This window comes from Pinus tabuliformis, chromosome 2_2 (assembly GCF_031772625.1).
Source record: "Pinus tabuliformis cultivar Carrire ecotype Pingquan chromosome 2_2, CPIR1, whole genome shotgun sequence".
Taxonomy (NCBI): domain Eukaryota; kingdom Viridiplantae; phylum Streptophyta; class Pinopsida; order Pinales; family Pinaceae; genus Pinus; species Pinus tabuliformis.
The window spans coordinates 1089252305-1089278278 of NC_142300.1; the positions used below are offsets into that span (position 1 = coordinate 1089252305).

Here is a 25974-nt window from a genome sequence, read left to right on the forward strand (position 1 = left end):
GAAGATTGTGTACCTGCACAACTTAGATAGCAAGTACAACCAAATCTATAGAAGCATGAAGTTAGCCATATCAGAATCATGGAAGCATTTCAACTTTATACATATCAAATACCCAGACTTAATTACAAACAAGAGACATATATTCTTCGACATCTTGCTAGGGACTTTATCATTAACCCTAGACTACTTTATAACACTTTTCATTCCATCTAGGGTTTCAATGTTTCTTCCAAAAGTATGACATAACATATAGCAAACCCTAGAAACAACTCACACAAATATAGATCTACAAGGCATCTAACAACCTTTCAAAATTCATATGTTAGACTTCTCACTATGGATTCATACAAATCCTAGATTTCATACAAAAGAATCAATCAAAGTCAATCACAACTTAGTCATTAACTTGACCAACTTCCACTAGGGTTAGTTGCAAACCCTAGATTTATGATCAATCATCAAATCCATCCAAAACTCAAATTTCACAAATCTCAAATCATCATATAGTCCACATCCATTAGAGATTTCTACTTCGGCTAAGGTTCAACTACAAATCATAGAATTCCATTTTCACAATTTCAACAATTTTACACAAATCTCAAATCATCATATTTCAGAGATTTTACTTTGGCTGAGGTTCAACTACAAAACCCTAGAATTCCATTTTCACAATCTCAACAATCATTAAATATATAGATCTCAGATTGCTACATTTCACACTAGACAATGTTACTACCAGGATTTAACTGCAAAACCCTAGATTTTCATTTTCAACAATCATTTAATAGATTTTAGATTGTTATACCACACTTACTAGACAATTTAACTTCACTAGAGTTTAGCTACAAAACCTTAGATTTCCAAATACCATCATCCTAGAATCTCAGACAAGGATTCCCATTAAATCCTAAGACTTATGACCATCAATAGCTAGGTCAACACATATATCTAGGAATTCATAATCATTCATAAGCATATCATATGTCCAACATTAATACATCTGACCTAGACCAAGCTAGGGTTTCGACCAAAAAGACATATCCATACATGCCTAGATTTCATCATCGTGCAAAGACTTTTCATATCATGTGTTAGTCAAACCCAACTTCACAATGATCAATAAGAGTTAGACACACAACCATCTTGATTACACTAGGGTTTGATTAGACAAACACACACATACCAAGGAAATCATTTCTAAGACAATATAAGGGTCTTGCTCACACATTCCACCAAACCCTAATGAGCTAGGGTTTCAATGTAGAAACATAGCAAACCCAACATTACCAAAACTTCAAAGGTTCAGGATTTTAGACCTTATCATTCAACCCTAACAAGTTAGGTTTTCTTGATCATACCAAAATCCCAAACATGACATCATCAAACTTCAAACAACATTTCACAATACCCTAAGCAGTTAAGGGTTTCAAATATTCACATTAGCATACCCTTCGGTTAGGGTCTTCTAGAACCTGTCTAGGGTTCTACAAAATCAGTTCAGAGTATGAGAAGGCATGGGTAGATTTATCAAGAGATGAATCACCCAAAAACAAGAATCATTATGATTCAATATAGCTAGACATAAAAATGTTAGTAATAGACTGTCAAATGAATAATCCTTTCAATATATAGAAATAAATGTATTTAAAACATACCTTTGTTCCTTAACCTACCTTGTCCTGAGAGGTTCTCCTTCATACTTCTTGAGAATATAGCAGATGTCTTACAAAACATGAATATATGTTGGACTTCCAAAGATTCAAAGGTCATCCACACTCAGGTTCTTTCCTGTGAATACTTCTTCGGGTGTTGTATTATCAAGACTCTTGTGAGGACTCCTATTTTGAATGTATACGGTTGTCATCACTGCTTCTTCCCATAAGAACTTTGGTAGATCTTGATCAAGGAGCATAGTTCGACTGCCTTCTTCAATTGACCTATTCTTCCATTCAATCAATCCCTTTTGTTCGGTATAATAGGGAATAATGAGCTCCCTCTTAATATCATCTTCCTTACAATATGCAATCAATTCCTTAGAAATGTATTTCCCACCACTGTCAGAACTCAAAGTTTTTATATTTCTTTCAGTTAGGGTTTCCACTTCAGCGCTTAACTCCTTGAACTTATCAAATACTTCGTCTTTGTCTTGAGGAGGTAGAGCCATGTATTTCTAGAATGGTCATCAACGAATGTTACATAGTAGAGATGAACTCCAAGTGATTTGTCAGATATAGGCCCACACACATCAGAATGGATGAGGTCTAATATCTCTTTAGACCTAGTTTCACAAATTCCAATAACCCTAGCATTATCAATACTAGAGTCTTTTTCTCAAACCAATACTTTTCCATCAACAAAAACAATTATTTCCTTTTATCTTCTAAACAATAAAAAGTAAATTCTTTTTCAAACCTGGAACATATAGAATGCATCTTCAATCCATTATCCAGCTTCAACGATGTTGATCCCAAGCCTCTAACAGCATAGTCATCAGTAAGAGAACCTGTAAGAGCAACCAAGAATCCTTGACTCTTGACCTTGTTGAACAAGTAGTAGATGACCTTCTTGATCCAGCTTCCAGCAGTGTTGAAACCCCTTCTTATGTAGTTCATCATGGAGAGAGAATGCATGCCAACAAAGTGATCTTCGAGTTTTCCTAACCATAACTCTGGTACCATGTTTGAAAATCAAAGTAATTATATTAGGGTTTGATTCTCCTTTCTTGATAATTACTTGTGAGTGTATTGGCTTCTTTTACTTCTTTATTATCTTATCTTTCATCAAGCAATTACCATATTATGTGTATATGAAGATCACAAAATAAGAGACGCAAAATATAGGCACATGCCAGGGCAAAACCCCCTTGAGGGGAAAACCCAGTCAAGATAATTCTTCCTTTCAATAGTATTCTTTGAGACTCTTCACCCTAGACCAAGACCAAAATTTCCCTCCACACCAAGTCAAACTCCTAGATCTTCGACCCCTTCCAACAACTTCGACTAGGCAGCAGCTTCCGGCAACAAGGAGCTTCCAGCAACAACAAAACTTAGGAGACTTCGATCTCCCAATCCAAACCACGAAACAAAGAGAGAGAGACACCAAATTTTCGTTTCATCCTTTCTCCTTAGACTTCCCCAAACTCACATTCACTTCGGCTTCCCAACATCAGACTTCACACTCTTTCCCAACTGAAAAGGAACTTCGCACTTTTTCCCAGCTACAAGAGATTTCGAACTTGTGTCAAAGAATGATGCTCCAAATGAATTTGATGAGCTAAATTTTATAGGCTTCTTGTGAGGTTGAATAGGGTCCTTAGGCCGACTTGATCTTCTTCTAGGCCACATGGTGTAGAGGTTACATAGATCATATTTGACTCAATACTTAACCTTTTTACATGATTCAAAAGCCCAAGAAGGGTCTCTTTAAAAGTACAATGACTCTATTGACTCGTAATAAATCCTACAAGTCCTCAATGGGGATTTTGACCTAAAACAAGGTGACCCAAGCATGAAACCCATGCTTTAATAAGTCACAATAATAATAATAATAAATATTTTCTTTATTCTTTTGACAAGTACATTACATGATGACTCAAGTACATTAATGAAGACAGATCATAGTTACATTTTCCAACAAGTATAGATGTTGGAAAATCACTTAATTTATCATTAATCAATCCTAATAGTTCAATCTCGACTTATTCAACAATATTATTATTATTATTATTACTATTTGTGAAAATTTGATATCCCTGAATCACTACTACAGCAACTGATTAAGTTTCTTCTATTTGTAAAATTACTAAACAAATTATTTACTGCATCCTACAGCAAATATTGAAACTAATACACTGCAGCCTTCACCAATTAAATTAAATGTGGAAACAAGAAATTGAGCAAGAAAGAAATACACAACACTTGACACCGTTATTTTTGGACAAATGTCCCTGGAAAAACCCAATGTGGGAAAACCATTGCAGCAGCTGAGGGTTTGTATTATTAAGCAGTAGTTTTCTAAATACAATTCTTAGATGCCTTATTAGCTATCCAATACAGAGAATCTGACTGGAAAAAGATTACTGAGAAATACCTCACACTATCACTGGTGATCCAACTCTAATCTAGGCCCTGAATGCCTGGCCCCATGTTGGTTCTGCGCAGCTACTGCGTCAGCCTACACAGTTTTGTGTCACCTCTTCTCGGATCTCCTTATGTCTGGAGCTTCGTTCCTTTAGATCTCCGATCTCACACCCCAGCGTCTGGCTCTGGAACTCAACTTCCCAGCTAAATTTCGAACTCCCTCTAAAGCTCTATGTTGCCTCTGCGTGAGCTTACGCTGCCCAGCGTAGCCTCTGCGCTGCCTCTTCCGGGTCTCTCTCTGCCTCCTCTGTGTGTATTCCCGAATCAGGAAATCTTCCTCCGAAAACTATCCTTACCCCTCACTGCAAGAAATCGCTTCGATCTCTTCTCTAGTAATTGTTGGCTGCCCTTTGAGAAATTCGATCTCTGATTTCTCTCCGATGTCCTTTCCAAATCTCTTATGGATCTCTCTCTGCCTCCTCTGTGATGTATTCCCGAATCAGGAAATCTTCCTCCGGAAACTATCCCTACCCCTCACTACAAGAAATCGCTCCGATCTCTTCTCTAGCAACTAATGGCTACCCTCTCTGAGAAATTTGATCTTTGATCTCTCTCCGATGTCCTTTCCAAATGCCCATCAAGCCTCCTCTTATAATCATCTCGTTGAGAACCAACAGCCCAGATTAGATTCTAATCAATGGCTCAAATCATTTTGGCTTGATCATCATCTTCTTTTAGAAGTTTTACCCTCAATTTGATTAATACCCTTTAATTATTTTAATTTCCTAATTTTAGACTTAAGCCCCCATTAAAAATAATTAATTATTTTAATAACACTGTCTCCGGGTGGAATTTCCCGAAACGATTTCTGGGTATTGTGGAATACATGTGTCCTAGCCTCCCTGCAAATTTTGAGGCTAAGAGCACATTCGATGCTACCAGAAATCAACATTGTTATTATCCTTTATGATACTATTATATTATTATCAAAAGGAAATCCATGTCTTTCAATCATGGCACTCAATCATGTCATATGTAACTCCCCTCAATCAATGCATATGTTACTCCCTCTCACTTAATGGATACATTACACTCTTCTTACGCACTCATTACAAGTATGGCATATTCCTCTTACACACTCATTAAAGCATGTCATAAAAGATTCCTCTTACACACTCTTTAATGCATATGTTACATTCTCTCCTTTACGGCTAAGGCATGCGTTGATCTCCTTTATGGCATAAGATACTAAGGCATGTGTTTCTCTCCTTAATGGCATGAGTTACACTCCCCTAAATGGCATATGTTACTCTTCCTCAAGGCATGTGTATTACTCCTTTATGACCAGAATTTGTTGCTCTTCTTATATATGCATCTCATATCATCTCATCTGCTCACTACTGGTGCATAGTGAAAGAAGGATCCTAACTTGTGAGAGAGAGTTGGAGAGACTTGTGCTAGAAATTATATATTATAGAGCAATGGAACACATAAAATATATTGCAGAAATATAAACACAGAAAACACATAAAACAAGAGAGACACAGATATACGTGGTTCACCCAATTTGGGCTACGTCCACGGAGAAACAGCCAGTCCTCCCTTTTATATTATCCAACAAACTGAAGAGATACAATCTACAACAAATCCATTGTAATTCGCTCTTCGCTCTTCGCTCTCACACAATTTCCTCTCTCTTTCTCGCTCAGAATACAGATCTACATAGACGCAATACAATTCCCTCATATATAGCGAGCGGTTGCCTTCTAGGGCAAAAAACGTTAAATTAAATATAACTTCTACCGTCAGATCTCCGCCTCATGAACAGCGCAGATTGACTACGAAATTACAACATTTTACAAGGCAATTTTACATCTATTTTTAGCTTCAAGGGTGATGCCCCCGATCCCCCACCGGGGGGGCTCCCAAAGATCACAGTCGCCCCCCCTAGACCCCCCTTGCTGCATATATTTTACGGGCGGCACATTACGAACTGGGTTCCAATGTGGCGATACCTCTAAATAAAGAAGATAATCAAGCTCCACACCCAACAATCTCCCATTTGCAAATTGATTATAGCCACTCCACCGCTGCTTCATTTGCTGGACAATGACTCCACTTTGGACCTGGATGTTTCTCATCTTCTTCATCATACTTGAAGACTAATTGAAACTAAGGAGAATCTCAGTTTCTCCCTGGTTACAACTTTTGTTAACATATCTGCAGGATTCTGGCTAGTGTGTATCTTTTCTAGCTTCAATTGTCCATCTTCCAATGATGACCGTATGAAATGGTACTTGCGCTGTATATGTTTAGTCTTGGAATGAAATGCAGAGTTCTTTGCAAGATGTATGGCACTCTGGTTGTCACTGTATAACCTGCCCAACTCCTGCTTCTTACCCAATCATCTAGAAACCTTTATAACCAAATCATTTCTTTACTAGCCTCTGTAGCTGCAACATACTCAGCTTCCGTTGTTGAGAGTGCAACAACACTTTGCAGCTTTGAAACCAAATTGACAGTTGTTCCACCTACAGTAAACACATACCCTATGGTGCTCCTCCTGTTATCTTTATCACCCGTCATATCTGCATCAACATATCCCTGTAGAGCAATGTTTGAACCACCAAAGCATAATGCTTGATTTGTGGTACCTCTCAAATACCTGAGAATCCACTTCACCCCCATCCAATGTTCTTTTGCTGGATTGTTCATGTACCTGCTTACAACTCCCACTGCATATGCAATATCAGGCCTTGTGAAGACCATTGCATACATTAAGCTTCCAATTTTTGATGCATATGGAACGTTAGACATATCACCCATTTCTTCTCGAGTCTTGGGACATACCTCCTTACTTAGTTTGAAATGGCTAGCCAAAGGTATACTAACTGGTTTTGCATTCTGCATAATAAATATTTTCAACACCTTTTCAATGTACTCACTCTGAGACAATGTTAATTTTTGATTCCTCCTGTCTCTAGTTATTCTCATACCAAGGATTTGTTTTGCAGCACCCAAATCCTTCATTGCAAATGAGTTTGCCAATTTTCTTTTGAGCACATTTATTTTCTGCATATTAGAATCTGCAACAAGCATGTCATCTACATACAATAACAATATAATATAAATGCCACCATTTTGTCTTCTGAGATAAACACAATTATTAGAGTGACATCTAGTATAACCTTGTTCAAACATAAACCTGTCTAATTTTAGATACCACTGCCTTGGAGCCTGTTTTAAGCCATACAAGCTCTTCTTCAACCTGCACACTAGTTTCTTCTTCCCTTTTACCTCATATCCTTGTGGTTGTTGCATATATATATCTTCCTCCAAATCCCCATGGAGAAAGGTTGTCTTTATATCTAACTGCTCAAGATGCAAATCTTCAACTGCTACTAGATTTAAAATAGTTCTGATTGAAGTCATTTTAACAACAGGAGAAAATATCTCATCAAAGTCTATACCCTTTTTTTGTGCAAAACCCTTTACCACAAGTCTAGCTTTATACCTTTTTCTACCTCCATCTTCTTCCTTCAACCTGTAAACCCATTTATTCTACAATGTTGTTTTACCTGCAGGCAACCTGATTAAGTCTCAAGTCTAGTTATGTGCTAAGGAGTCCATCTCTTCTTTCATGGCTTGCTCCCACTTCTTCCTGGTTTCTACCTGCACTACTTCATAACATTCTGTGATCCGAAAGGAAAATGGCATCAACCCATGGTATTGTAAGTGACATCTACCCATGGTATTCATTCACCCATGGTATATATCCGTGGTATTGTGACATCCACCCATGGTATTCATTCACCCATGGAATTGACTCGTGGTATTGTAACTGAAAAATACTACAAGTAACAAGTCACATTTTGTAAAAGGACAGATTGTCCACCACAATGTAGTCCTTACAGTTATTATCTGTTTTAATTAAAAAAAAAAAAAATTGTGGTTTTGTTTACTAGGCATTCTCCTCTTTTCCTTCTGGCATTTCAATTTTTCAGATCTTGGGGGCCTTCCCCCCAAAATCCATTTCAATCTTTTAGATCTTGGGGGCCTCCCCCCAACATCCGGATCAGTGGTATCAGAGTAGGTTATGATTCCATGGAAATGAGGGTTTGATGCATATTTTAGTTTCAAATTTTGCAGCAATATTCAACGAAATTCAGGCATGTGTTACGTTTTCCATAGAGCATTTTCTTGGGCCAAGCGGGAAAAAAAAATTATTTTTTCATTTTTTTCAAGAATGTTTTTGGGCGGCAAGTTTGCAGATCAGATCTGAAATTTTTGGTGCATAATTTACAGAAACAAATAACAGATCTAGATTCCTTGCGAAAGAATACCCAAATTCAAGAAAAAAATTGGCCGAATCAAAATCCGGATGAGGGAGATATCACTGATTTAAAATCAGCTATGTTGCAGAAATGTTTCTGATGGAAATTCATGGATGACAAAGTGATTGTAAATTTGAGCTTCTCTCGAAAAATCTTTCAATTTCAAACAAAAAAGGGTCGACTCGAAGTTCGGATGTGGGAGATATCGTTGATTTAAAATAAGCTATTTTTTGAGAACTTTTGTGACGACGGAAAAGTTGCAGTGCGAACCTAAGATTCTAGAGTGTCCAAATAAGGATTTTCAACGCATGGAAAGATGTAAAATGGTCTTTTTGTTTCCAAAAAACAGCTTATAATAACTATTCTGAGTTAGTTTGACCAAGTTATGTCCATTTTAATTCTGGAGCAGCATTCAGAGTGAGTTCCCTTTGGAGACGTGCCCTCCCATGCCGCTTTAGTAGGCACTTGTTTCACATTCATCTGTTTCAGCATAGCAGCATTCGGCTTGAGTTCTTTGGAGACTTGCCTTCCCACCCCAGGCTATGTAGGCACCTGCCACTTCATCAACAACCAACATCACGATTATGGGTCAACCGAACAAAATCCTTGCCATCGAAGTCCATTTGCTAGGCTGCACATTGTTAGTATCACAGTTGGTCACAAGCATTACAGGGTATCACATCCTCGGATCTTCGTTTTTCATGGTTATGGGTCATCCACAAACTCACACTTCATCGAAGTCCATTTCCTAGGTCGTTCACTGTCAGTATCACAATTGGTCACAAGCATTACAGGGTATCTCTATCCTCGGATCTTCGTTCATCATGGTTATGGGTCATCCACAAACCCACACTTCATCGAAGTCCATTTGCTAGGTCGCACATTGTCAATATCACAGTTGGTCACAAGCATTACAAGGTATCTCTATCCTCAGATCTTCGTTCATCATGGTTATTGGTTAACCACATAAAACCCTTCTCTTCAGTGGCTCTTCATATTCAACAAAGGCTTCGCAAGAGGGAACTTCACGCAATGGGGACCATTGCTTCTTAAGGAGGGAGGAATGATCTGAATGGAAAATGGCATCAACCCATGGTATTCATCCACCCATGGTATTGTAAGTGGCATCCACCCATGGTATTGTAAGTGGCATCCACCCATGGTATTGTAAGTGACATCTACCCATGGTATTCATTCACCCATGGTATTGACCCGTGGTATTGTGACATCCACCCATGGAATTGACCCGTGGTATTGTAACTGAAAAATACTATAAGTAACAAGTCACATTTTGTAAAAGGACAAATTGTCCACCACAATGTAGTCCTTACAGTTATTATCTGTTTTAATAAAAAAATTCTTTGTGGTTTTGTTTATTGGGCATTCTCCTCTTTTTCTTTTGGCATTTCAATTTTTCAGATCTTGGGGGCTTTCCCCCCAAGATCCATTTCAATCTTTTAGATCTTAGGGTCCTCCCCCAAGATCAGGATCATTCTGGTTCACCAGAATCAATCAACAATACATAATATAATGAAGAAGAGTATCGTTCAGGGGGTCTAGTTATCCTGGTAGATCTTCTAACACCACTTTCAGGCGTTTCAGTGCTTGTTACTGTTGTGGTTGTTGTTGTTGTTCTGGTTGTTGATCATTATGATTTTCAAGCACCTTCACTTTTTCTGTGATCTTATCAAGCACTGTGTATTCTCTGTTTCTTTTTCCTATTTCTTTTCCTGCAGTTGATCCTTATAGAAAACCTTTTCATTGAATATGACATCTCTGCTTCTAATGATTTTGTGTTTTTCATAATCATAAAAGCGATAACCAAAATCATTAACACCATATACAATAAAGGTACATTTCTTTGATTTTGCCTCAAGCTTTGTTCAATTTTCTTTATTAATGTGGAAAAAGGCTTCACAACCAAAAGTCTTTAAAAATGAGTAGTTTACCTTTTTACCTGTCCATGCCTCCTCTGGAATACCACCATCCAAGGAATTTGAAGGCCCTCTGTTTGTTAGATAAACAGCAGTATCTACAGCATCTGCCCAAAATTGTAAAGGCAATCCTGCATGCAATCTCATTCACCTTGCACGCTCCATGATTGTTTTGTTCATCCTTTCTGACACACCATTTTCTTGTGGTGTTCCTGGAACTGTCTTCTCTCTGCAAATTCGATTCTCTGAACAGTACCCATCAAACTCTTTGCTGCAATATTCACCTCCATTGTCTGATCTGAGACACTTCAACTTTTTTCCTGTCTCATTTTCAATCAAAGCTTTCCATTTCTTGAAAGTATCAAATACATCAGATTTATTTTGAATACAATAAATCTAGGTTTTTCTGATTGCATCAACAATAAAAGTAACATAATAACGAGAGCCACTGAGAGATGATACCTGAGTAAGTCCCCATACATCTATATGCACAAGCTCTAATTTTTCGCTCTTCTTTTCTTTCCCAACTCTAAGGAATCTAACTCTCTTCTGTTTTCCATAAACACAATTCTCACAAAACTTTAAATCAACATGCTTCAAACCTGGCAAGAAATTTCTCGAGTGAAGAATCTGCATCCCCTTCTCACTCATGTGCCCAAGCCTATAATGCCACAATGTCGTATCTTCTCCTATAGAGGTTAAAGCATTAACAAAATTAGAAATACCATTGCATAAATACAATGTACCAACCTTTTCTCCTTTTGCTATTACCAGGGCTCCTTTAGTGACCTTCCAGGTTTTATCTGTAAAAGTAGTTACACAGCCTTCACCTCCCAACTACCCTGTTGAAATCATATTTTTCTTTAGATCTGGAACATGCCTTACCTCTTTCAACAACCATTGATTTCCATTCTGTTGTTTTATGAAAATTGTACCCATTCCAATGATTTTACAGGGTTTATCATCACCCAATCGAACCTGTCCAAAATCTCCTTGAACATAATCATGAAAATGTTTCCTATCAGGTGTGGCATGGAATGAAGCCCCTGAATCTACCACCCAGGCATCAATAATATTTTCTAATGAAAGAATCAAAGCATCTTACAACACATCACCTGTCACATTCGCTTCATGATTGTTTTCTTGTTGCGCGTCTCCTTCTTTTCCCTTCCGAGACTTGCAGTCTTTCTTCAGGTGTCCTTTCTTCCCACATTTCCAGCACACTATCCCTGATCTAGACTTGGATCTATCTTTCCTTGACTTACTGCGATATCATGGGCTCTTTCCTCTTTCCATTTTTCTTCCCCTAGTCTCTGCAGTGAAAGCATTACTTGATGTCTCACCGGAGCTTTTCCATCGCATTTTCTCACTAAGGATTGCACCGGCAACATCATCAAACTTTAAAGTACTAGATCCAGAGACACAGTTACTGGTGGCCATAACTAAACCATTCCAACTTTCTGGCAATGAGCACAGAAATAACAGAGCCCTAACTTTATCATCAAAAGTTACCCCTATAGAACTTAACTGACTAGCAACTGTATTAAATTCATTTAAATGATCAGCAACAGATCCACCTTCTGACATTTTCATATTAAATAAACGCTTCATAAGAAATATCTTATTTGAGGCCGAGGGGTTTTCATATAGTTTGGCCAATACCGACATTAAACCCTCTGTTGTCGTTTCCTTTGAAATATTAAACGCTACCGACGTCGCTAGGCACAGCCGTATTGTTCCAAGTGCCTTTCTGTCGAGAATATCCCATTCTATGTCTGTCATACTTGTCGGCTTCTTTGCCTTTCCGCTCAATGGTTGGTACAGATCTTTCTGGTATAGATAATCTTCCATCTGCATCTTCCACAGCTGGTAGTTTTGGCCGTTAAATTTTTCGACCCTAAACCTACCATCTTCCACCATTGCTCCCACTCGAACCAGGAACCCTTCTCTCCTGCGAGTTTATCAGCCAAATAGACCTTCGGCTCTGATACCAGTTGTTAGAAAATTATATATTACAGAGCAATGGAACACATAAAATATATTGCAGAAATATAAACACATAAAACAAGAGACACAGATATACGTGGTTCACCCAATTTGGGCTACGTCCACGGAGAAACAGCCAGTCCTTCCTTTTATATTATCCAGCAAACTGAAGAGATACAACCTACAGCAAATCCACTATAATTCCCTCTTCGCTCTCACACAATCTCCTCTCTCTTTCTCGCTCAGAATACAGATCTACATAGACGCAATACAATTCCCTCATATATAGCGAGGGGTTGCCTTCTAGGGCCAAAAACCCTAAATTAAACATAACTTCTACCGTCAGATCTCTGCCTAATGAATGGCCCAGATTGACTACGAAATTACAACATTTTACAAAGCAATTTTACATCTATTTTTAGCTTCGGGGGCGCGGCCCCCGATCCGCCTGCAGGGGGGGACTCCCAAGATCGCAGCCGCTCCCCCTAGACCCCCCTTGCAGCGTATATTCTACGGGCAGCGTTGTCGCCACATTACGAACTGGGCTCCAATGTGGCGATACCTCTAAATAAAGAAGATAATCAGGCTCCACACCCAACAACTTGAAGAAGATTGTGAGAGAGAGAGACTTGGAGAGTAAGAGCAGAACCTGAAGGTTGATTCAGTGTTTGCATCAGTTGTTGCTACCAGTGATCTTCATGTTGCAAATTGTTCAGATTTGGGTGAACTTACTCATTCTCTTCATCTCTCATTGTACTTTGTATCTTTGTTGAACAATTGATATCTAATAGAAGAAGAATTTGGTTGGGTTTTCCCCTTGTGGGTTTTGCCCTGGTCATTGGACCTAAATTCTTTGTGTTTTATTTTGTTCTTGGTTTTCTTCAATTGTGCATTTGGTTTATGTTTTATCTACAATTGCTTAATTAATATTGCAGCGAAAAGAAGTTTTAAAATAAGTAATTGTTTCAGCATAGAACATCAGAATTTTAACAGGGAACTCAACCGGATTTGAGCCTGTGACCTATGGCCTCCTCATTGGCATCGTGCCTTGAGTAAATGGTTCAACAAATTGAGCTAAGTTGCTAACCCTTGTGGTTTATATTCATATACATGCATTTACATGTGTATGTTTATAGTTACACACGTATGAAATTTATATATGTAAAATTATCTAACTATTTGTCAACAAGTACACCAATGTCTAGGCCGCATCCCCTGCCTCCCAATGAAAGGGGCCAAATTGGGGGCATTCCTGTTTGGTGAGTAAGGGCACAGCGATGTCACTTGTGCAATGATACCATGATCTGAAATTTGGGAAGTTTCTGTAGCCATCCCCAAAACATATCCCCCTATCCCCCGTGTCTTTGAGTCTTGAACCTCGGTGCAACAATGCATATAGAGTAACATGTACATCTCTATATGACAAAGAGGCTTATCCAAGGAAAAACCGACCACCAAATTGCTAGAAATGCACTTGAATAATGACCAACCATGACATCGTTAAAAGCCTAGGATAAAAACTGTGTAAGACAACACTTGCAAGCCAAAAGTGAAAATGCAATGGAAATGGCAAGCACGGGTGCCCTATGCCAATAATGTGGTGCATTCCCTATGATATGTGGGAATGCTAAACTTAAAGCATGAAAACTTAAAGTATCAGAACAATTGGGAACCATGAAATAACTGAAACTGAAAGGCATTTAGGGCTTCCTGTGAGGTACTTGTTTATTCTTAAAATATGAGGGAATTGCACATAAATAATGGAATAGAAAAATATTGCATCTAGACACAAAGTTGAGAGCTCACCATCGAATAAAAAGAAATATGCAAGAACTTCATCTTCGGATAGCTGTATCGTGTTGATGCTCTGAGGCACAAAAAAAGATACCAGTTACTATCATTTAATACAAACATTTAACAGTTTGGTAACTGATGAATGAAATACAGTCATCTTTGCTACATCAAGTATTCATTTAAACAGCAATTACTCAATAATACATACCTTTGTTTGCTTTCTTTGTCTTCTGCCACGGGGAAGTTTGTCAACCTTGGCTGTTTCCTGTGCCTTTCCACCAAGCTCAGAGTTGTCTACTTTTGCTTTTGGTCTCCCAACATCTGAATCTTGTTTTGATGCTTCTGCTATAGCAGTTGCGTCTTCCATAGAAGCCCCCATGGAAAGTGCCAGTGCCTGCATATTATTTGAGCATAATACCAAAAGAGAAAATTATTGGCTGAATTCAAAGAACCCAGGAGGACGTGAAAGAAAACTTTCTATAGATTAAAACAGGTTTAGGAGCAAGTAAATATATTCATAGTCTTATACCTGTTGTAAAGCAGCATCATCATCCAATTCATTCTGTTGTAAATCAGTCCATCCATGCTCTTCAGAAGCTTTATCCACGATTAAAGAATTAAGAGACTTCATTTTCTTGCTCTGGCACCAAGAAAACATCCAAATAACCATAAAGCTAGAAAGAATGCATCACTCAACGCAGATTCCAGAATACAATCTGTGATTTACCTTGACCAAGCATATGCAGATTCTTATACACTAATTTGCCTTCTATCAATGATCATCAGTGTCGTTTGTATTTATGCAGAATGCTATTGATAAATCGAATATATCCTGACTACAGATATATCGTCTTATGCAGACTAGTGCCACCCTAAGGCAAATTAACAATATGACTTTGTTCACCACATACCTTGCCAACAAATATAACTACTGGATGGAGATATGACCTTTAGGCCAGATAAGTCTTTCTCTAGTTTTTACCAAAAGTGTATGTGCCCAAAGCCCAAACCTATATCCAATAGAAGGGCTGACTTATTGAGAAGAGATGAGCCATCAATTGATCTAAATTTACAAAATATAGTTCTATTTATACCTTTGAACCTAAGTCACATGGTTCTGATTCGAGTTTGGGTCCAGCAATGGGTCGGTTCAGTTCGAGTTCGAATTTTTTCATAAGGTTCGGATGAGGTTTGCCATCAGGTTTGTCCATATACATTTTCTATATATATAGATATATTGAATTTAAAATGAAATATAGGATAAAATAGTAAGAAATTAACATCAATAAACATACAAAAATGCTATCATGGAAACTGCAAGGACAGGTTACAAGCTTGAGTTGTGACCTGAGATTATGAGTTTTGATCTATGGACTTGGTCAATGGCTATGAGATTTGATAAGGTTCGCTAAACCTCAAAAAAAATTAAGGTTCGCCAAAATTCGAACCTCAAGGTTGAAGTTCAATGAACCTTCTGATATAGCTTTGAACCTCAAGAATGATGGAATCAAAAGCAAAATTTTCAAGGAGACAAAATATTTATGTTGCATTTTTGTTCTTTGACTTGTAATGTTTCGCATCTTTCCTAATTCTTGGAGCTGTCATCTTCAATGATACAAGATGATATGAATCTTTGAGTGCTAAGCAAATTTGTTGAAATGGAAAATGATCTAACCATCTCAATTCGATCCTGTGAGGAACTTTGCATTTATTTGATATCCAACGCATATTGTTATTATGAGACTTAATTGTGTTGGCAACAATATTTTTCAGAAGATAATTTTTTTGTTTTCGCTGAGAGATATTGATTCACTGACCAGTTAAGATGTCTATTTTTATGATTTGGATGTTGATAAGGACTTTTATCACATTATTTTTGTGTGGTAGTTTCTTGATTTACTTCAGGAACAAGATTTCATTCACACACTAATGTTGCTTGGTTGATCGCTAGATTTTCACTAGGAATTTCCGTCATTTGCACAAGTATGTTATAACATTAATTAATCTGGCATCTCTGTAAGCTGTGAGATTAATGGGATCTGTATTTGTTCCCTTCTCCACGATTTGAACTTTTTTCCCTGAAGACTTCGATGCTTTTGTCTAGATAAGTTGTTCTATTCTGTACTCCAATTACTGCTTATCATTCCTAGGCTTCTTGATTTGAGTGAGTAGAAATTTTATTATGATTATTGAGACATGAAAGTTCATATTCTGATTTATAGATTTTATCCTTAATGTTTTGATATTCAAGTTTTTCATCTTTTAATGTTCTAATTTCTCCCAGCAACTTTTTTCTTAAGGCTTCTCAAGCAAAAATTTTCTTCATATTGTTTTGATAGGCCTTGTTGTCGCCCAGATTGTACAGGCATGGTGTGACAACGACTCAGGTCGGGGGTTGTCACTTTGATCCCCGACCTCTCCATTCTAGCTGTCTCCCAACAACAGACTATGGGGGGTAGTCCCTATGAAAGATATAAATGCAAGACTCGTAGGCAACCAACAAGTCCGGAAAACACGATTGAATGGCCTAGCCACTTGGTTGATTTAGCAAGACTTATAGATTAGATTAGATTTAGATGTGAGACCAGCTTAGAATCATATGCAAGGTGAATGAGTGATTCTTAAGGCGAGATTACTTAAATATTTCTCTAAGTACTTGGTTATGATTTTCTTCAAGTTAAGAGATATCAAGTACTTAACAATGTTTAGAAAACATAATCTCAACCATAAGACAAGTGCTTAGATTCAACGGTACCAACAAGAGATGACAAATGCCCACGCCACAATTGCTCAATAATCACAAGAGAGATGCTCAATGATTCACCAATATAGAGACTTTACAATGGATATCCACTTGCAATATGAACTATAAATGACAGTTAGAGCACTTAATCCACTTAGAACAATTAACCAATGATATTGGATGCCAATGATTATTTACTTAGAACAATTAGAGATCTTCCAAGATATTTCAACAAGATAAATGCCAATATTACTTAACTCCAATTGTCAAGAGATATTCAATTAGATTAGAAGCCTTCAAACAAAGAACACTAGAGTCTTAATGCCAATGTGAGATTATCATTCACACATAGATATTAATAATGAAAGCACTACTCACCAAGGTTCTTTTGATTAGAAAAGACAAACATGATTAGATACTAATATCCAATGAGTTCTTAGATTTATTAAGCAACCAAAACTTATGTGCTTTAGGGAGTGAGTTAATGTGCAAAAATTAAGATGATGTAACTTCACAAGACAACAAACGTTAGATGCTAGCACATTAATCAATGAAGCAAATTTTTTCCACAATGAACTTATGAGAACATGAAGCAATGAAAACACTTATGTAACTTGTATTCCAATGTTATCCAAGCAAGAGAAATTTATAACAGCAGTAAGTTACTTGTGAAAAATAGTGAGCCAAATGCCAAGAGACATTAAACCTTATCACTTCCTTTCAATGCAATCAGTGAGGAGATGATTATGTCACTTATGATATTCAATGAACAATAGGACAGCAGTAGATTACTTAAGTTTTATAGCTCTTTTAGGTGACAAATGAGATGCATATTTTTGCTAGATATGAGCAATGAGAACCAAAGTGTCAAACCAATGAAATTATGAGTTGATTAACCTTCTTATGATGCAATCACCACTGTTATATCAGTCATTAATATGCAGAGATGACAGTCATTAATAAATTATGAAATGAGCCAAATGAAGGATGCCCAACTCATGCAATTAGTTCCTCAATATGTCAAGCAAGTTATGAGTGATTTTAGGAGCATTTTCATAAGTATTTTATCACTGTTAGGAGATGATAGGACTGTTGTAGGTAAACAGTGAATTGAGTAAGAGTTTGAGAGGCAAACCAATGGCCCTAGGCCTAGAAGAAACTTGCCCAAAATTGCCAAAATTTTGTCAATGATTGGAACACCTACAAGCACCCAAATTTATGCCAATTACCTCTGCCAAATACACCAATATATCAGCCCAGAAATTTAAATGATAACCCACAGAAGTGAAAGAGGTCAGATGAAGCAAGATAGGGCTCGGAAGAGAGGGAAGCAAGCTTCTTAGAGGTTGCGGCTTGGATCAAAAGCCAAAATAGGCCTGCATTGGGGTGAAAGGAGCCCACAAGGGGCTGCCGCAGAGGGGCAAAGGCCTTAGAGACCTGCGGCAAAGGAGGATAAGCCTTGGAGAGGCAACAGCAGGGGTCTTAAGGCTGGCCAAGAGCACGAAGGGCTGAGCGGAGGCAAGGGAAGGCCTGCGGCAGGCCTAGGAGGGGATGCCGAGGGCTTTAGGCCTCACGACAAGACCAAGGAAGGCAGGCTGAGGCCTAATTAGGCCTGCGGCTAGGGCTAGAGGGCCTAAAAGGGCTAACGTTGGGGCTTCAAGGGCTCACAGCAAGGGGGAAGAGGCCAGATTTAGCCTGCAGCTAGGCTAGGAGGGCTAGACGGCTAGGGTAGAGGAGGACACTGGGATTAGAGGCCCTAAAAATTTTGAAACCCTCACCCAAAATTTGTATTTGCTTCAAATCTTCAATTTCACTACAAAATACTTTGATGCTGGCCCTGCAAAAATTCTAGAGGCTAGATCTTACCCTCAATGGCCTAGATCTAGCTCTAATCTAGCAAGTCTTTTTGAATCTCACCTGCACAAATAAATTTACAAGTACCCAAAACCCCAATATATACAAAAAATTCAAAAAATAAAACCCCAAGACCACAGCTGCAAAACAAAGATTAGAAAAAATTATATACAAAAATTTATTTTACAAAAATTAATTTACAAAATATACAAATATAAAAAATGCTTGAAAGATTTTTTGAGAAATAAATTTTTTGTACATTTTGACAATGGCTTGATGAATTTCGAAAAATAGATGTTAACCACAGCCTTAGCGAAGTAAGAAAATCACATAAAATATGTGAAGTCCAAACAAGGTCAATATGTGCCCACAGTCTGTGAACTTAGACCCAGGGGTTGGGGAACCTGCAAACTCTATCTATTTCTTAAAAAAAATCGTTAGATCATACAATTAATTGGATCATCTAAGATCAACCCAAAATTTACGAATAAAATGTTCCTATCATTGACAAATGAAATAACAATTCATATAATATTTGAAACACAATATAGGAAAGCACATACCACAGATCAATTAGACAAAGACACCATGAACTGTACCCCAAAGTCTTTTATTATGAGATTCAAATGTTCCCAGCAGAATAGTGGCTTCACACCAGCGTTTACAAAATTACATCAGACCAAAGATCATCATCATGATCCAAATAGAAGCAAAATGCCTTCTATTTATAGAGAAATTCCTTCAAGTGGAAAATAATGGCTAGTTGGCTTGATCCCCGTCAAAATAATCTCGACTATTGATAAATCCTTGATCAACTTTTAATCTTGGCCATTGAAAATATTTATTTTTGAGGAATTTTCGAATTTCTCATTAAAACCATTTTTTATTAGTTCAAAAATAATTATTTTGAACTAATTTCCTCAAAAAATTGACTTTGACTTAACCACCAAGGTCCAAGGGTCCAAATTTTCTTGAAATTTCCAATATTCCCTTGGTGGGGGACCTCCAAAAATTAACTTCTTCTAGACCCACGAATTTTTCCATGTAGAAAAATTAATTTCTCTAACATTTTAATTTTGACTCTAAATTAATTAATTTTCTGGATTAGGATTTAGTTTTTTTTTTGTTAGGAATGGAGCTTTCTATTAACCGAAACAAGTACATTACATATTTTACAAGGTAAACCAAACTTCCTTGCGTTTACCAAAAAAAAGGTCCACATGACCTATCTGAAGCGGAGTTGGCTTTAAACCTTTAAAACTCGGAACCATCCCAACTATCGGGAGATATGGCTAACACAGGTAATACACAAAAACCCGACCCGCAACCCATAAGGTCGGATTTCAAAATTATTACATTCGCTACCATAAAAAACGGCAGATCTGCATTCCCGGTACAGCGCCCTCCCACTGCGCTCACCGAACCCCGATCACCGATCAGCCTGACATCCTCCGTCCAGCTAAATCAATGATCAACGGCTAACGTTGAATCGTATATTCGCATCCAACCCTCCACTTGCACAACCGACCCTCCACCGTTGATCTACCCTCCACCGTTGATCTACCCTTAGGGTGGACAAGTAACTTGAGGAATACCCGCCCGAAAAGCGGTATCCTCTTTTCTCCTCGCTACTACGTGTCGCTTGAAGAGTGGAATCAGAGGCCTTCCTCGCAATACCAGTTACCACTTAGACCCCTTCCGAAATACCACTTGTGGTACAAGAAACCACTTCCTCGCGAATTAACTTGCGTGCTCTTCCGCCGAGCGATGACTATCGATCCAACCCATCGGACGCTTCCCGTTCCTTCCTCCCTACGTTGTTGATCTTTTTCTTTTCAATGGATTTACTCTTAAACCCCAGTTTCTCTGCTTTTCGCTGAATCAATGTGTCGCCATTGATCCATACAGTGATCAATGAATGGACAAACCTGCAGCACTTCCAGAATCGGTCCTCACACCACTGCATCCTTGGTCTTCCTCCGCTGATCTCAACCTTTCCCATTGCTCCATATCTTTGGCAGCCTAACAGAGACAGTCCTCTAACAGTTTGCCTGGGGGTAACAACTCCCAGACGTGTCGGGTGTCCCTTTCCTTATTAATCACTCCTTCGTTCGCCAAACGATCTGCTACCATGTTAGCTTTTCTTTTCACATGGACAAAGCTTACAGTTTTTAAGGTTTGCAGGTGGGAGTAGATACGGTGAAAGACTTGCGAGAGCCTCCAGTGTTTTGACACTTTATCCGGTGATGTACCATTGCATATTTTCTTGGTCGCTCTAATAATCAATTCTGAATCTGCTTCAATGATGACATTATGTGAATCTGAATCCACCAATATTTCCAAGCATTGCTCTAGGGCCATGAGTTCCGCCATGTTATTAGTGGCCTTCCCCAAGTGGCCATGAAAGATCTTCTTTATTTGCCCTGTTCATCTCTTATAACACCTCCAAAACCAGCTAACCCTGGGTTGCCCTTAGATGCTCCATCTATATTGACCTTTAAGAAACCATATGGAGGAGGCTTCCAAATGTTTATATCTGAATTTATTTGGCTCACTCCCTTGATAATGCCCTGTGGGCTTATGGACTGGAGACCCAAATGTAGTAGAATACTTGCATCTTGGAGCAAAAGAAGGTACTTAGGAAGTGTCCTCAACAAGCTACTGACTGTGTCTTTGAGCTGCCTTAAAATTTGGTCAATTATGTGCTGGGGCTTGCTTGCTTTGTTCTTGAAGATCCGACTATTGTACTCTTTCCAGACATTCCAGATGACAAAGCCTGGAACTAGGGTCCAGGCTTTATTAATAATTTCATTCCCTAAGAAGTTTTTCCTCCAATTCTTCAAAGTGTTGGAGATGCTGAGTCTGTCCCTATCAGTGTGCCTAAATATTGAGGCCACCCATTCCCACACGATGGAGGTGAAAGGGCAAAGGTTGAGAAGGTGATCCATCGTCTCCTCTTGTGAACCACAAAGGTAACATTTGGATGGTCCAGTGAAGCCTTTTTTCAGGAGATTCTCCCAAGTTAAGATTTTCCTTTGATGAACTAGCCAAATAAATAACTTTATTTTCATCCAGTGGGGGCTCTGCCAAAGATTCTTCCAAACTTGATCAGGATTTAGATAGTTAAATCCTGTTACTACCTGTTTAGCTTCTTTGAGGTTAAAGTTTCCTTCAGTGTTCTTTCCCCATCTTAGTTGGTCAGGCAAGGAGGATACCAGAATCCTCCTATGCTCTAGATCCTAGGTAAGAGAGTCTGCCTGGGCCCTCAGAGGACTCTCGTCACTGTGGCCTAGATCCTTCCAAGTTCTCCATTTTCCATTGTTCCTTTTCTGGTCCCAGAAGTCTTTTACCATAAGTAGACCTTTGTTGTCTGTGTCATTCTTGAGAGTTGCTAATTCATCCTTATACAAGTTAGGTTCCTGCTGCCAGTTGTCCTCCCAAAATCGTGCTAGGTTCCCAGCTCGAATTTCCCAGAAACTATGTTGCTGAACAATACTTTTATTTTCCCAGGCAAGGTTCCAAATGTGGGAGCCCTTAATGTGCCCTGACATTCTAATGTGATCTTTCTCCTGCCAATTCTTGGCATATTTTTGTTTCCAAAGCTTAGCCCAGGGAGTTGTTGATTCCTTGATCCATCTCCACCAGAGTTTAGCTCCTGAAACCTTGCTGATGGTTTCAGGATCATGAAGCCCCAAGCCACCGTGGTTCTTGGGTTTGCAGATCTTGTCCCAGGCTACTAAAGCCCATTTCTTTTTCTCTTCTCCTTTGCCCCATAGAAAGTCCCTTTGTATGCTCCTAATCTGCTGCTTAACTCCTTTAGGAGCAGGAAGAGTTGAGAACATGAATATAGGAATGGCCTGCAGGACAGCTTGTGTGAGCACAAGGCGCCCCGCCAAGTTTAAAGACCTGCATGTCCATTTTCGGATCTTGTCCTGCAGTTTATTTATAATTGGCTCCCACACTTCCTTGCTGAGAGGTTTATCTGTGAGAGGTATGCCCAGATACTTGGAAGGTAGCTAGTCCCTTTGAAACCCAAGAATTCTGGTGATATTTCTTTGAATAGCAATGTCAGTGTTAAAGAAAAAAAAAATTGATTTGTTGAGGCTTACGTTTGTGCTAGCAGCCATAGCAAAGTCATTCAAAATTTGTTTGATCGTTCTAGCTTCCCTGATCGTAGGTAAGCCCTACGGCATTGTGTCATCCACAAATTGCTGATGCGTGTTTGCCGCTCCATCCAAGGTGAGTTTGATGCCCTGGATTCTTCCTTCAGCATTAGCCATTTTAATCGCTCTACCAAGCCCTTCCATCATGAGAACAAAGAGGAAGGGTGAAAGCGGATCCCCTTGTCTGAGACCTCTGGAGGGTGTGAAGAGTCTTCAAGGAGCACCATTAAGCAGGATGGAGAAACTAGTCATGGTAACTCGTGCCATAACCCATCTTATCGAGTTTTGGTTGAAGCCATAGGCTTTTAGAACTGCCCTTATATAAGACCAACTTAGCTTGTCATAATCTTTCGCTAGGTCTAATTGAATGATCATACCAACTTGTTTGTTGCTTTTGAGAGACTGTACCACCTCATGAGCTTGGATGATATTATTAAGGATTTGTCTTCCTTCCACATACCCTGTTTTCTCCTCTGAGATGAGAGCTGGTAAAAGGGGCTTGAGTCTATTGGCGATCACCTTGGAAATAATTTTATACACCACATTACATAAGGCTATGGGTCTGAAGCCATTCGGAGTCATGGCATTTTCCTTTTTTGGGATCAAAGCTATGAAGGAAGCATTAAACGCCTTCAGAACCTTTTTGGATCTTCTTGAGTCTTCCACCACCTCAAGGATATCCTGTTTGACTGTTTTCCAACATGCTTTGAAGAAGTCTACATTAAACCCATCCGGGCCTGGAGCTTTTCCATTTTGCATTTCATTGATCACCTCACTGACCTCCTCTTCCGACACTGGCCTGTTAAGATTGTGGTTATCTTCTCTGGTGACCAGCTGAGGGATGTACTGAGTGAAATGGTTGATGAACCTGGATCTGTCCTCCAGAGGCTCCTCTGCAATACTAAGGAAATGTTGTACAAGGAGAGATTCCATGTCTTTGTGAGAGAAAATTTCTCTCCCTTGAGAGTCTTTGAGCTTTGTAATTTTGTTGTGTGCCCTGTGATCCATGGTGGATTTGTGAAAGAACCTCGTGTTTCTTTCTCCCTCTCTAATCCACTGTATCCTTGACTTCTATCTCTAGAAAATCTCCTCTTGCAAGCACCGATCTTCCCATTCTTCCTACAAAGAATCAGCTAGCTTTTTCCACTCCTCGGTAAAGCCCTCTGTGATGTTGATCTGATTGATTTCCTGGAGTTTTTGCTCAGCTATTCTTTTGGCTTTGAAGATATTGCCAAATTCCTTTTTGTTCCAACCTTTAAGCTTGGATTTGATATGTTTAAGTTTCTGTTGGAGCATGAACATTCTAGTGCCTTGAATGTTTAGATCCTCTTTCCACCATTTGTCAATATTATTGTTGAATTCAAGGTGAGAGAGCCAGGCATTCTCAAACCTGAAAGGTCTATTTCTTGGTGTACCCATAAAAGTGGCTTCCAGTTGTACAGGCCAATGATCTGAACCTCCAAAGGGAAGAATAGAAGTTGTCATGGCAGGGCCTGAGAGAAAGAGTTCCTCTGAGATAATAAATCTGTCTAATTTAGAGGCGACTTGTGAAGCCCCTCCCCTCTTGTTGTTCCAGGTGAAGGTCCCATTTATTGTTTCCATGTCCACTAATCCCATGTTCATTATGAAGTTCTGGAAAGCCATGGAGTCTCTGCCTAGCTGCCTAATGCCCCCTTTTTTCTCTGTAAGAGATCTTATCATATTGAAATCTCCTGCAACGATCCAAGGCATATTAGGATATCTTGCTCTTAGTTCCTCAAGGGAGGTAAGAAGCTTGAATTTGTCTTCTTGCTTTTGAGGGCCATAGACATTTGTGATCATGTATATCTCCTTATCCCCTAAAGGTTGACATACCAAAGAAAGATAGTTCCTAGATGCCTCAACATCCAGGATTCCAAATTTTTGTGGGTCCCACAGCGTGAGAATCCCCCCCGCTGAGTTTTTTGCTTTAACCTCTAGATACTCATACTTGATTAGCCATTTATTATGTATTTCTCTAATCTTATCCATCGAACATTTTGTTTCCTGAATAAAAACCATATCTGGTTTTTCTTCTTTTATTCTATTACTAAGATTTCTTTGTTTCCTTCTATTTCCTATGCCTCTGATATTCCAGGTTGTGAGCTTCATTAAGAAAGATTAGTAAAGGAGTAACTGGTAAGCTCTTTCATCTTACCTGAGTTAATCAATAGTTTCCCACATTCGTTCAGCAACTCCTTCTGTCTTTTTCTTCCTCTTTTCCTACCTGGGTTCTTTGGAGATTGTGCCTGTGTCTCCTCCATCATTTTGACCCCTCTATATTCCTGGCTTTCATGATTTCTTTTGACTCCAGTTCCCTTCAATTGTGATCTCCATAGGAAGAGTTGTTGAACCCTGTCATATTCCTCTTTTGGCAGGGAGTCCACTCCTTTGGTCGTCCCTTTTTCCCTATCTAGAATCTCCTGCAGTTCCTGGTCCTCCGTTCCCGCCTCACTTGGAGTCATCTCATGGTCCTGATTTATCTCCCTAATGGTTTCTATGATATCTTCCATGCTTTCATCCCTTTCCTTCTCAGTGATAATGTTCTCCATTTCCTAGTTTGTTTCTTTGTTTCCTTCGTCTTCTTCTAGGATCTTGAAGCTATTGTGGCTCGGTTGTTTTTCCTCATTGATCTTCTTTTGCTGCCTCTTTCCGCCTTTCCCTTTGCCCCCAACCTTGGTAAAACCCTCAGGATTTTTATCCATCGTGGTTTTCACATTTCTCTCCATGTTGTTTGTTGGGCAATCTCTATATAGATGCCCATGCTCATGGCATTTGCGGCACCTAAATGGGATGTGCGATCATGCAACAAAATATTTTTTACATAAGATTTTACAAATTCAACCTTCAAAGGGGAATACCCATTCGTTATAGACCCTCATAATGATACACAATTCTGTGACACAATATGATCTAGAAGACCAAGTGATTTGTAGTAAAATAAGTTAGCCAATTAGCTTAAATTATTCTCAAATCACTTTGACAATAGACTCTACTAAAACACTAGCACTGACCTAAGACTTCGACGATAAATTCCACCCTAGCTTTGGGGTTAAGGCTGGAGGGAAA

The 25974-nt window shown here is 38.8% G+C and overlaps 1 protein-coding gene across 1 annotated transcript in view; it reads right to left on the reverse strand.

Annotated features, from left to right (window-relative positions):
- LOC149197186 (uncharacterized) overlaps positions 1 to 25974 on the reverse strand; it is a 135529-nt gene that overhangs the window by 81884 nt on the left and 27671 nt on the right. The window contains exons 2-4 of the mRNA XM_089405753.1: positions 14657 to 14767; positions 14336 to 14521; positions 14140 to 14200 (exon numbers count right to left, since the gene is read on the reverse strand). Of these exons, the coding sequence (XP_089261879.1) occupies positions 14140 to 14200; positions 14336 to 14521; positions 14657 to 14767 (358 nt within the window). The remainder of the gene's footprint in view (positions 1 to 14139; positions 14201 to 14335; positions 14522 to 14656; positions 14768 to 25974) is intronic.